The sequence below is a fragment of the Ziziphus jujuba genome, chromosome 3 (assembly GCF_031755915.1).
Source record: "Ziziphus jujuba cultivar Dongzao chromosome 3, ASM3175591v1".
Lineage (NCBI taxonomy): Eukaryota > Viridiplantae > Streptophyta > Magnoliopsida > Rosales > Rhamnaceae > Ziziphus > Ziziphus jujuba.
Window position 1 is genome coordinate 17,520,181 of NC_083381.1, and position 13,879 is coordinate 17,534,059.

The 13,879-nt window shown below is 35.6% G+C and overlaps 1 protein-coding gene across 1 annotated transcript; it reads left to right on the top strand.

Annotated features, from left to right (window-relative positions):
- Positions 1–1,118: 1,118 nt before the first annotated feature.
- Positions 1,119–8,526, top strand: LOC125423572 (probable disease resistance protein At4g27220). The gene is made up of 4 exons (XM_060815369.1): positions 1,119–3,932; positions 5,646–6,047; positions 6,167–6,835; positions 7,699–8,526. Exons 1-4 carry the CDS (start codon positions 1,119–1,121, stop codon positions 8,524–8,526), a joined length of 4,713 nt encoding a protein of 1,570 aa, XP_060671352.1.
- Positions 8,527–13,879: the final 5,353 nt, after the last annotated feature.

Genomic DNA, 13,879 nt, shown 5'->3' on the forward strand with positions numbered 1-13,879 from the left:
CTTTGTGTCTGTATAAGCAAGCTTCTATATGTAGGAGAGCTTAGCTCCATTTCGATGGTCTTTGTAAGTTTCTGTGAACTTTCTCAGGAGACAAACAGTGGCAAGAAAAAAAAATTGATTATCTTCAACTTTCTTTTTCATAATTTATTATTGTCTTATTTTTTTATTCTTATAGGTCAGCTTAGCTCTGTTTTGATGGTCTTTATACGTTTATGAGAACTTTCTCAGGAGATAAACAGTAGCAAGAAAATAAAATTGATTATCTTCAACTTTCTTTTTCATAATTTATTATTGTCTCATTTTTTTATTCTTTTCTTTGGAAAAACGTCTAAAGAGGAGTCCAATAAAAGTGAAGGACTCCAGTAAACTCCCAAGACATTTCTCAAATCTATCAGTCGAAGTAATCCAAGTGCCTTCTTGTTGAAAAAAAAATAAATAAATAATTAAAAGTAATCCCAAAGCTGATAAAGAAAAGAAAATTATAATATAAAGGACTATAGGATGATTGATATCAACAACAGAAGTCAACGCACTCATTTTTCCAATTCTCCATGTTCTTTTCTGCTTCAAGTCATCTTCTTCTTGAAGTTTATACTTTGTAATTTCTATTTCGGTCGTTTCTATCTAGTTTTGATTTGTTCAATCATTTCCTGATCTCCAACAGTTGTTTTTTAGGTTTTTGCCTTTTGCGTGCATATCATTTCTACTTCCTGAAGAAACTGGATAAAAAAAATAAAATAAAAAAAAGGAAAAAAAAAAAAAAGAAAAGAAAAAGGAAAATCCGTTTGTTGTTTGGTGCTTTGTGTCGACGAGATTACCAGAGGGATTACATATTTGTTCTGTACGTGGTGTAAGAGGAGGACTCGGAAGAGCAACTATCTATAGCTTGATTTGTGACCGAAAGCAACAAAAGTAAGGCTTTCGATTAGTTATTTGATTTCACTTACGTTTTATGCTATCCTGCGATATTATATTTATCTTATTGCTCTGTCGCCTGACAGTTCAAAAATTTTGATTGCTTATTTGGTTTATAATTTCTTTGTATCTGACAGTTCCACCAAAAAAAAAAAAAAAAAAAAAAAAGAAAAACATATAGTTGAAAAATTGTGAAAGTGAGCATGGACTTTTTGCCCATAATTGTTAAAAGAACTGTTGAAAAAATTGTTGATTACACTATAGAACCGGTTGTACGGCAAGTGGGTTATGTAATAAACTTGAAAAGCAATGTTGAGAATCTAAAGAGTGAAGTTGACAACTTAGTTGATGCTAAAGGAAGGGTCCAGCACTCTGTTGATGAAGCATTAAGAAAAGGCCACAAAATGGAAGCTGACGTTGAGAGGTGGATGAAAAAGGTGGATGAGATGATTGGAGAGGCAAATGAATTCTTGAAAGATGAAAACCAATGGAAGAAGAACAAGTGTCTATTGGGATTGTGTCCAAGTTTGATTTCATCCCGTTATCGTCCAAGCCGGAAGGCAACAAAAATTGCACAAGTAGTTGCTGAAATCCGACAAGGGGGAGACTTTCCTAGTGGTGTCTCATATGCCACTCCTCCAAAGGATGTATGGACAACTGCTGGGTACCTAGCTTTTGAATCGAGGGTTTCTTTTGCAACTCAAATTATAAAGGAACTCACAGATTCTAATATCCACATGATTGGAGTATTTGGAATGGCTGGTGTTGGAAAGACCACACTTGTCAAAGAAATTGGCAGGAGAGCAGAAGAGGAGAAGTTATTTGATAATGTGGCCAAAGTAGAAGTGAGACATAATCCAGATTTGAAGAGAATTCAAAGAGAAATTGCGGAAAAATTTGGTGTGGAGATTGATGAAAATTTGACCATAGCAGGACGAGCGCGCCTTCTAAGTGACTACATAAGAAACAAGAAGAATATTCTTGTAATTCTGGATGACGTTTGGGAAATGCTTGACTTGGAAACGTTGGGACTTCCATTTGGGATATGTAAAGTTCTGTTGACTTCAAGAAAACGAGACGTATTGTCCTCCGAGATTGGCACGCAGAAGGAGTTTCGACTGGAAGTTTTAGACGAAAAAGAAACTTGGAGTTTGTTTGAGAACATCGTGGGTGATGCTGTTAAAGACCCTGATATTCGAGACACAGCAATTCAAATAGCCAAAAGATGTTCAGGCTTGCCAATTTTGGTTGTGACACTTGCAAAAGCATTGAAAGGTAAAAGTTCACACTCATGGAAAGATGCTCTGAGACTTCAAAAAATGTGTGAAGGAAAAGAAATGCAAGAAAAAGCATACTCGGGCATAGAGTGGAGTTACAATCAGTTGGAAGGTAAGGAGGTGCAATCATTGTTTTTGATCTGTGGTATGCTTGGGGGATACAATTACGTTGAAGACTTGTTCGAATATACAAAGGGTTTGGGTTTGAGTTTGTTTCAAGGCATCAATACAATGGAAGAAGAACGTAGTAGATTGTATTCATTGGTTGATAAACTCAAAGACTCTTGTTTGTTTCTAGATACTTTTCCAAATCGTTCGGCCACAATGCATGATCTTACTCGTGACATTGCTAGAAAAATTGCTTCTAGAGATCAGCATTTCTTATCACTAATAGATGGAGACGAATTCAAGGAATGGCCAAACAAAGAATTCCTTGAAAAGTGCACTTTATTATCTTTCCATTGGATCAACATTCCCAGACTTCCTGAGCAGTTGGAATGCCCAAAGCTACAACTCTTCAAATTGTATGCTGCACAAAAATCACTGCCAATTCCCCACAACTTTTTCAAGGAGATGAGAGAGCTCAAAGTTTTAGATTTAGCCTGTACCTGTATTCCCTCACTGCCTCCATCTATTGTTTCTTTAACAAATCTGCAAACACTATGTCTAGATCAGTGCGAATTGAGAAATATAGCAATGGTTGGTGAGCTAAGAAGCTTGGAAATTCTTAGCTTGGTGCATTCCAAGTTTAAACTGTTACCCAAACAGCTAGGTCAGTTGACTCGACTACGGCTGTTGGATGTAAATGGTTGCTCTGAACTTGAAGTAATTCATCCGAATGTCATATCCCGCTTGACAAGATTAGAAATTTTGAGGATGGATAACAACTTCATCAACTGGGAGATTGAACAAGTAAGCAATGTCAATGAAAGATGTAATGCTAGCCTTTCAGAGCTAAAGCATTTGTCTAACCTGACCACATTAAACGTAAATTTTAAGGATCCTAGCCAGTTACCAATCAATTGTTTTTCTGAGAAGTTGGTATATTTCAAGATATCTATTATTGGTGATGTTTGGATGTGGTATGGTCCAAACTTAACTCCCAAGTCGTTGAAACTTAAGCTCTCTCAAACCAATCAATTGGACCAAGGTCTTCAAACATTGATGAAAAAGTCTGAAGATCTGTTCCTGGATGTGTTGGAGGGAGTTAATGATATAGCTTATCAACTAGACATGGATGGTTTTCCGCGACTGAAAAATCTCCATGTCGAAAATAATCCTGACATTTTGCAGATTGTAAACTGCTGGAGTTCTTCGCATATTGCCTTCCCCGTCTTAGAAACATTATTTCTATGCAACCTTGTTAGTTTGGAAAGTGTATGCTCTGGGGAACTGCCACGTGGGTCTTTTAAACACTTAACAATCATACAAGTGGAAAAGTGTCCCAAATTGAAGAACCTCTTTACCTTTTCTACTGCCCTACACTTTTTGCAGCTTCAAGAGATAAAAGTGGTTGATTGCAATAACCTGAAAGAGATTGTTGTTGATGAAAATGAAGAAAATTTTGAGGCTCAAGTAAATATTGATCACATTGAATTTCTTCACTTACGATCTTTGGCAATAAAATGTCTACCAAGGCTTACTTGTTTCTCCTCAAATAATAATAAGAATATTGCAAGATTCAAAGAAATTATTCAGAATAGTGGAATCGTTAATCCCATGGGACTTTTTAGTCAGAAGGTATGATTTTTTTATTTCAACATGATATGTTTTTATTTTTCTAGCACTTTTCATATATACAATCATTTTAATACGTAATGCAATTAAGGTACATTTGCTAAATACATTGACGTGGGTCTTAATTTTATATGAGCATAAAAAAAAAAAAAAAATGATACAATCACCAACTTTGTTTACGGTCCAATTCCATTTGTCAAATGATGTGACAAATAGTATCTTGTAGCTGTGTTGAGTTTTTCTTATCCATTTTAGGTTTTCAATTATCCGTGTTTATAATATTTTTTAAACACTAATATATTGACATATCATTTGATAATAATGATATACAAAAGAAGAAGAATAAAAACTACAAATAATAATTTATTTTAAATTTTAAGGGATGATTCTTTCTAAAGAAGAAATGATTTCTCAATGATCACCTAATTGGTAAGTAGGTTATTTCTAATAACAAAAAATTCACTAAAAAGTAGCTTTACATTTTTTTAACTAAACAATAGATAGAAAGTGTTTGTCTTCTTAAAAGTGATTTTAACCATTTTAAAATCATTCTTTTGGGCATTTGCTTTGAGTTATGTTCCTAAATTTTTAATTTGGAAGCAAATTTTTCACCGAGTTCCCCACCCCCACCAAAATACAAAATGTCAAGTTGGTAATTTCCATAGTACATATAATTTTATACGAAATTGAAGAACAACAACTAAATAGCTAGACCAAATATATCTATATATATATATATATATAGACAATGAATTGTTTCACTTAATTTATTTATTTATTTTTTTTGTCAATTTGTTTCAGAATTGTTATTATGTTGAAATAAAGTGTATGAAATAGGCTATCCATTTGAATCATAGAATTTGTTTATTACATCAAACTTCTTTATTAAAGAATATAAGGATGGACCAATTGTTGATTTTGCCTCGGGTGAGGGTAAATTGTTCCATTTAAAAAGAAAAAAGGTTTAGGAGACAAATTGAGATACATTGAACACAATATCAACGTTAGATAAAATAGAGAATGGCAAAAGAATAAAAAACGAACACATGTTTTCCTGTACCAAAAACTTCTCATAGATATTAGTATATTACATATGAATTGTTGGGGTAAAATCACTTATATTATATTAATAACTTATATATACAATACAAATACATAGACAACATCATAAAACACTCATACATTCAGCGGGACCCACACCATACGATCCTTTGGGACACTAAGCATTTAACAAGCCTATTACCTAGACACTCTTCCCGCTAGCTCTCATAAACGGACACACTAACTTATCTGAGAGCTCATACACTCTTCCCACTAGCTCTCACAAACAGACCCACTAACTTACTTGAGAGCTTATATTAGACTTGTACAAACATCAATACAACCATACATTCAAACCATACATAGTCGATTATATTTGCCGACTAAGATGATTGTAGGTTGGCCGTGGACCAAAGATTTTTACTGCTGATTTTTTCATCAATTTCCAATTTTTACTTGCTCTCTAAGTCTTCATGAAGATAATAATAGAATATTATAGATTATTCTAGAATCCTAAATCAGTGTTGATATCCTCAACATGAATGATGTATGTTTGCAATATTACATGGAATTTCAGTGTGTGTTTGACTAAAGAAGATAGCCTCATCAATATATATTAAATACATTGAATTACTTAATTTCTTAACATTAATTGTTCTTATACACAAAAAACAGGAACATGTTGCGTTCCCAAAGCTTGTTGAAAACTTAACAAACTTGATCGTGGATGGCTGTGCTGGTTTAACTTTCTTGTCTTCATCTTCCATGGCTAAAAACTTTGTGCAACTCAAAAAGCTTCGGATATGCAGATGTCAAAATATGGTGGAGATAATATCAACAGAAGAATATAATGGCATTGAAGAAAATATTGATAACAATATTTTTGCTAATCTAGAATCTCTGGAGCTAAATACTCTTGCAAACTTGGAAACATTCTGCTCACCAGCAACTTACCTCAAATTTTCAAGTTTGAATTCCTTGGATATAAAGGATTGCACTAAGCTGGGGCCATTCATCCATGGTGGCGTGAGCAAAAATATAAGAGATGATGCTCTACACTATTTGTTTGACGAAAAGGTGAGGATATGCTTGTATTAGTTTCAGAACTATATATATCTATACACACACACACATATAGATTTGGATATATATAACTGGATGTTCTCAATAAATAAAACTTGTTATGGATCATATAGGTTGGTTTTCCTAGCTTGGAGAAATTGGTTATCGAAGGCTTGCATAAGTTGCGGACAATATGGCACACCCAACTTGATCCAAATTCGTTTTGCAAACTCACCGAAATCCAGGTTGATGCTTGCCAAAGTTTAATACGTATTCTTGAGCCCTGTATACTCCAAAGATTGGACAGTAATGTGAAGGTTTTAGATATAAGGAACTGTGGTTCATTGCAAGCGGTATTTAATGATACATTATTAGCGCCTCATCATTCGGAAATGTTCAGCTGTCGAAATCTTTGTGAAGTTTATATTCGCAACTGTAGAAATCTGAAAAATGTATTCCCAGCATACATGGCCAGAAATAGAAATCTTAAGAAGCTACAGACGTTGTGGATTCACCATTGTGAGACACTGGAGGAAATCATTGGTGAAGAAGTGGGAGTAGAAGAAGCAACTATGCCTAAGTTTGTGTTTCCAAGTGCAAAGGATGTATGCCTCTACAATCTGCCGCAGCTCAGTAGTTTCTATCCGGGGATGCATACTTCCAAGTGGCCCTCACTCACTGAATTTTTGGTATATAGATGTGACAAACTAGAGATGCTGGCTGCGGAATCTTCATGTTTGCTGCAGCAACATCATCACTTGGTCATACCAACCTATAAACAAGTATTCCTTTTGTTCGAGAAGGTAAATACACTAAAACCTCTATAAATAAATATATATGGTACTATAAAAAATTATTCATTTAAAACGGTTATTTATTTATAGATAAATGAATAATTTATTAATTTATTGTTAAATAAATATTTATCAATTTAAAAAAGAATTTTATATTATTTTTGAGAAATAATTTTACTAATTATGTAATATATATTAATAAATAAAAAACTAATTACACTTGATCAAATCTAAAATCACGGATCGATCACAATTCAATTAACAAGTAAGAAAAATAATTAATAGGGAATTTCACCATACAAATAAACCTACTAATGGAAGGAATAAAAGTTCTTAAGTAAAATTTTTTTATTATGTATTGTAAACGTTTATATATTTTATTTATTTTCTTATAAGTTTTATCAATTATTAATTTATATATTCAATGGGTTTAAAATTTTTTCTAAAAATTACTATCTTATATATTTAGTGAATTTATTCATTTAATATACCGGTTCAAGTTGAGATCGAACATTTTTATTTATTTAATGAGATTATTCATTTATGTAACATTAATTTATCTAGGTTAATTTTGCTATACCAAATAGAACCCTTTTACTCTAGTCACTCCTAAACCTAACTCCTTTTTTTTTTTTTTTTCTCCTTCCATCTCACATAGTTATAGAATAAATTCTAAAAATTATGCATTAATTTGTTAACGTGATCAAAATTTATGCATTATATTATGATTAAACTCAAGTAATTAAAAAAAAATAAAGATTGTCTAAACTTTAAGAAGAATAATTATAATGTGCTAATTAATTAGCTAGCTTATCTTTTATAACTTTGGTCAAAAAGCTTATCTTTTAACATGATGGTAATATATATGACAGCTTTCTTTCTCCAATTTGAAAACCTTGGCGTTGGACTTGAAGGAGACATCGTATGGTTCATACCCAGTAGAGTTTTTTAAAATTAAGTTTCTCATCGTTTTTTGCCGACACGTTACATCAGCTGTTCCTCCATCTGTTTTATTTCAGAAATGTCACAATCTTGAAACACTTTATGTGTTATATGGAAATATTGAAGAAATATTTATCCACGAAGGATCTTTGGATGGGGAAGTACATCTAGGTTGGACTCAGCTGACACACTTAAAAACTCTCAAGATTGCTATGATGCAGAAGCTGAAGCATGTATGGAAAGGCAACTCTCATTTTGGAGGTCCAGTTTTCCCCAATTTGGAAACTCTACAAGTGGAGGATTGTGCAAGACTAAAGAATATAGTTTCATCTGCTATTTCCTTCAGTAATATTGTGGAATTGGAAGTAGCCAACTGTAATGGAATGAAGCATTTAATCACATATTCAGTGGCTAAAGGCTTCATCAATCTTGTGAAGATGAAAGTTCAAAACTGTCAAAGAATGATAGAAATCGTTGGATGTGATGACGACCATGGGGGTATTATTGATGAAGAAAATGAAATTACTTTCAGTCGGTTGCAGTATTTGCAACTTTCTGACCTACCAAATCTCAAAGGTTTTTGCTCCCGGAATTACAATGTTAGATTCCCATTCCATATTACTTTGTCAGTGTCTAGATGCCTAGAGATGGATATTTCTCATGATGGAGTACTCTTAGATGATTCCAAACGAGAAAGAGTACCAATAATTGAAGAAGAAGATGATGATGATGGCGATGATGATGACACCGGTGCGTAAGGAGCTTTCAAGTATTTTGTTTTTCCGAAAAAGTTTCAAAGATTTTTCAAGTATCTTTTTTTCCAAAAAAGTTTTTACTTGCAGCTCTTATTATTAATATTATTATTATTATTATTATTAAGATTAAGGTTCTTTTGGTATTATTATTATTATTTTAAACTTATTGATGACATGTTCTTTTTTTTTTTTTTTTCTATGCTAAAAGATGACCAGTTCAGTAAATATGATGAACAAGAAAAGATAATGTGGAAGTGCTCAACCGTACAAGGCGATAAACCAAGGCGGTAAGCACACCACACATGCATCAAATTTAGACATATTTTTCAATAGGCCACGATGAAAAATATATATATTTTTGGCCAGGATGAAACATTCTGTCTTATGATATATATATACATACATATATATTATATATTATCTTTTATTTTTCTTGAAGGTGGAGATTCAAATTTATTTAGAGTTGTTGCATGAAAAACAACGGATATTCTTTGCCACACCACTGTCTCCGAACTCCGAAGTTGGAATAGGTGATCGAGTAGTCAAAACAAAGTCACTGCGCGGTTGAGCCCCCCTTTTCATGAGTATTATTACTTCGTTAATGACACACGTCAATGCATTAAATTATTTTCAGTCTTCAACATATTTTGTGTACCCAATTTGTATGTGTACTTACTTTTTTTCTTCTTTTTTCGGGACATTATTTTACTTAACGTTACAAATGTTGCTTTTCACTTATGTTGACTATTTACCTTTGACTCTTATGACAAGTTGTTTGTAACACCCCGTCCCAAATCGCACCGGAATCCGTGCACGTTGACCGAGGTTGACTGTTGACCGTTGACCAAAGGGGTCAAAAGTTGACTTTTTGACTCGGTGGGAATTTCGAGATGACTAGGGCACCGTGGCGAAGTGCACGATGCCACGAGTTCGTAGACTGGTAGCACGTCGAAAACGGAGCTACGGTTTGAAAGTTATGGACGAAACAAGTTGCGGTCCAAACTGTCCAAGGGGTGCCGGAGTTGACTTTTTGTTTATGGGGAATTGAGCTTTGACTCATGCATGGTTGTGAAGTGCTCGTCGATACGAGTTCACAGACTAGCGGCACGCTCAAAACGGACATCCGGTTAAAAAGTTATGGACGTTTGAAGTTTACCGGATACCGTATTATTTTAATGTTTTTGGGTCGTGAACAGTGAAATGCCACGTGTCAGCTTCTGAGTGGTCCACGTGGCATGAACAGTGTCATGCAGGGTTTTAATTTTGAAAAACTCTCGGGGAAGAGAGAGAAAGAGAGAGAAGAGAGAGAAAGAGAGAGAGGAGAGAGAAAGAGAGAGAGAGGACCCGCCGGCCGCCGGCCATTTTCACGTTTTTCCGGCCTAGTTACTGTACATGCGCCAGCCAGCCAGATTGCCCACCTCATTTCCGGCAAAACCTCCAAATTTCACGGCGAACGGCCGCCGGACGCGCCCGGATCGGACGTCCGAAGTTTGGCGGCGATTTTTCCCCTCCACCGCCGGCCACCGCGAATCGGCACTATTCCGGCCGATATACAGTACACGCGCCATACACCCAGCATCCTCTCCTCAAGTCCGGCCTACCCACCAAAAATCACGGCCATCGGACCACCGACGCGCCGGGATCGGAGCGTTTTCCGGCGAGGGGTCGAAAATCTTCAAACGGTGATTTCTCCGCCGTCCGACCTCCGTTTTGCTCACCGTCGGTCCCGTTGGATTGCTCTCCTCACGATCTACAAATCTGCAAAATTTCACAGCAAACGGCCACCGTCGGAAATTACTGTTCCGGCGACGGTTGCCGGTGACGTGGCGGCCCGCCGGAAATTACTGTTCCGGCGAGTACCCCGAAAATTCCGGCCAGCTCCAGTCCGCAGTGTTCGACCTCCTGAACCCAAATCCGACTTCCGTTTCCACCAATTCGCGACGGTTTGGGAGAATTGCGGAGCCGAAACCCGAAAAGCTTCCCGATAAAATTCAAACCCCGTCGGGTACGATCATCGAAAATTAAGACCGGATCTGTGATTAGCATCACTCGAGCTTCGATTCGGTATATGATTCGTAAATTTTAGTTATCGTTTGTGTTTTGACCCCCCGGGTACCGGGTATTATTTACCCGAATAAAATATTAATTTATTTGACTGTCTGTGAATTTTGTTCTAGGAGCACCGGTGAGTCGTAGAATTGATCCCGTAGTGGATCATGGGTTAATTGCGTGCTCCAGGTGAGTGACCCACCTTCAAATTAATTTTGGGGAATTTAATTGATGAATATATTATGTGTGAATTAAATATTTGGAATTTAATTTCTATGTGCCAAATATTTATTGGATTTATTGTAGAAGTATTTATGAACTTATTGGATTTAAGAAAATGCGAATTCTACAAATTTATGCCGTGTGGAATTATTTTATGGTTTTGAGGATTTTGAAATTGGTGTGGTTTTAATGGTAAATTGGGCATGATTTGATTTTCAAATATTTCAAAGAAAATATTTGGTTATATTGGTGATTTCAATTTTTATAAAATATGCCCATGGAATATTATGAGATTTGATTATGATATTTCGAGAAATTATTTATGCTATTGGGAAAATGTGGATATTTGAATTGATGGATTTGGAAGTTGGTGGATTTGAAAATCATGGAATTTATGGTATGGATTATAAGGAAATTGTGGAGAATTTCCCGGTTCAAGCGGATGGATTATGCCCGCTATGCTTATGAAAAATGTGAAATTTGTTTTATGATTTAAATTTATGGATTTTATGATTTTTAGATGCACCGTGCACGTACTGGTGTTCTGATTATGTGATATGGTATATGTGATATGGTTAGTGTGCACACGGTTGTGATTAGCGCGCAGGTGGGTGTGATTAGCGCGCAGGTGATGTGATTAGCGCGCAGGTGGGTGTGAGTAGCGCGCGGTTGATATTATGAGGGTGTCCTGTGGATGCCATCGGAGAGGGCGGCCACCCCCCTTTGGCCGGGACACCAGGTTAGCAGCGGCGCTGTGGGACGCCACGCGACCGTATGCCGGTTTCTCTCTATAACCTCCTGCCTGGCGGTACCTTGGGACGCTGGGTACTGTTGGCGCCACTGGTATATAGTGGGTGCATCAAATGATTTTCAGAACTGTGTTTTAAAAATAAAATGTTTGGAAACTGAATTGGAATTAAAGATATAATTGTTACCGCTTCTGGTATTTAATTAATGTCTTGGTTTCGGGGAATATGGATAAAGGGTTTTGTGAAATTGTTTTAAAAGGGGAACCTTTCCAACTGAGAGAATTGTAAGGGTTTTGAGAGAAAATATTATTTCCAAATAATTATTATTTATACTCATTACTGTGATAATATATGGTATAGTAGTAGGGTCGCTCACTGAGATGATTAGCATCTCACACTCTTAAATTCCGTTCCTCTAGGTACCAGGTTGTCGGTGTTCACTCGGAGCGGACTTGATCTTCCTCGCTGTTTTACTTCGTGAAGTACCCTGTTCTTCTTTATTGCGGTTGTACTATTTCTTTCATTCTTGTTGTATTTATTTTGCACTGGATTACTTTGTTTTGAAGTGCTGGAATTTGTGGAACCAATTTGTAGTTTGTGGGAGGAATAAGGGGATATTTTTTTGAAGTGTGTTTTCAGTGCAGGTAAATTTGTGGTAAGTAAATCCCTTAGGGGAGGTGCTGCCGGATTTTCCGTTGGAAGGTTCGGTGGTATTTTCCTGGGATCAGGGCTGTCTAGGGTTCCGGAGGAGGAATTCTGGACGGGTCCTGACATTGTTACTCCTACCATCGTTTGATAGCAATCAAGCATATATTATATAAATCACTAACATGGTTTACCCAAATATAACGTGATCTAAACATCATTAACAAAAGCTGCATTGATTGACTGAAAGTTATAATTGGAATATGGCGCCCCTTCAAGAAATTAACATCTACAATGTGGTACATGGAGAAGAACCATTTGCCCGGGTTACAATCAGCAAAATAGTTATATTTGCCAATGAGATCATAAAGCCACCATGAAAAAATGCATTATTAGCTTAACCATTATATTTCAACTCTGGTTTTGTTTTACATAAGGTATCACAAGTTTATTTTTCTATTCTTGGTCAATTCTCCTCAGATTTGTTCATACAAAAAGACATTGAAATTTACAGAATTGGATAAGCAACTGAAGATTCATTACTGTCTTCTCTTTTACATTTCAACAATGGAACTTACCTATTCTTGCTTATATATCCTCCTCCAGATCTTCACCAAGACCAATGTGAGAATCTCCTTTAGTTGCCATACCACTCAAATTACTAGCAGCACTTCTGCCTGTTAATGCAAGGTCCTCCTCGTCTAACTCATCCCCTGCCTCCTCTGAGTATGCACATACCTACATGTTCCACACCAATAACGAAAACATTGTGCAAAGTCGATATAAAAAACCCAAAAGTTTGCATTTGTTAGATGAATTATCATAACTTTCCATCATTAAATGAAAATTGTTTTAAGTCATGCAGCAGCTCCTAGCATACATCAAAAACAACATAACTATACTTTTGAAATAAATCATTACTCTACAAGTGCACAAAGAAACAAAGACAACTTTCAAAATAAATACCAAGCAGGCACCAAGAAGTGCAATGTCAAAGCAAATACCTAGTTAGGTAGGTGAAGTAGCCCAAAAGACACATATCACTCCCAATAGAGAGTATATATATATATATATATGCAAGCAAAGTCCAGAAAGCTGGATTAATAATTAATTTACCTTTTAGAAAAGTGAAAAAATCAAAGGGTGGAGATTTTATTGGAATTCAAGCCTTGACTTTTTTCTCTTATCCTGTTGACATTGAATTTTTTCACTATTGGCATGTTCAATATATATATTCTAAATGGAAGCAACTATCTTGATTTCCCCTAACCTAACACGAAGAGCCCTTTGTTTTCCAAATCTCTCTCTCTCTCTCTCTCTCCCTACAGTTCTCTTCCAAATTTCCTAATCACTCTCTCTATGACATCCAAATTTACATGTACCTTTTCTACCCACACCTTTTCTTGTTCAAGCTATTTTTTGCTATTCAATGAATTGGGTTCCAACTTAAATAGAAAAAGACCAAAATAGATTGTGCTTTCAAACTCCATCTATAATGTGGATTCCCAAGCGACTGCTCATCAACCATCAACAGCTACCACTTTTTTGCTATAAAAAGAAGTACAAGTTTAGCCACAGTTGTGGTTCTGATAAATGAGTGTCATCTCAACAATGAAATTTTCTTGAAAAAGCAATTGTTATGGATTTTAATGCAACGGAAATTACTTTGATTAGGCATGACTATAACACCC

What these genes read in the sequence shown, in the direction of transcription:
- LOC125423572 (XM_060815369.1), top strand. Translation starts at nt 1,119, where the DNA reads ATGGACTTTTTGCCCATAATTGTTAAAAGAACTGTTGAAAAAATTGTT. An exon ending in TGGGACTTTTTAGTCAGAAG is followed by an intron (nt 3,933 to 5,645) that starts GTATGATTTTTT and finishes CACAAAAAACAG; the next exon opens with GAACATGTTGCGTTCCCAAA. An exon ending in TATTCCTTTTGTTCGAGAAG is followed by an intron (nt 6,836 to 7,698) that starts GTAAATACACTA and finishes TATATATGACAG; the next exon opens with CTTTCTTTCTCCAATTTGAA.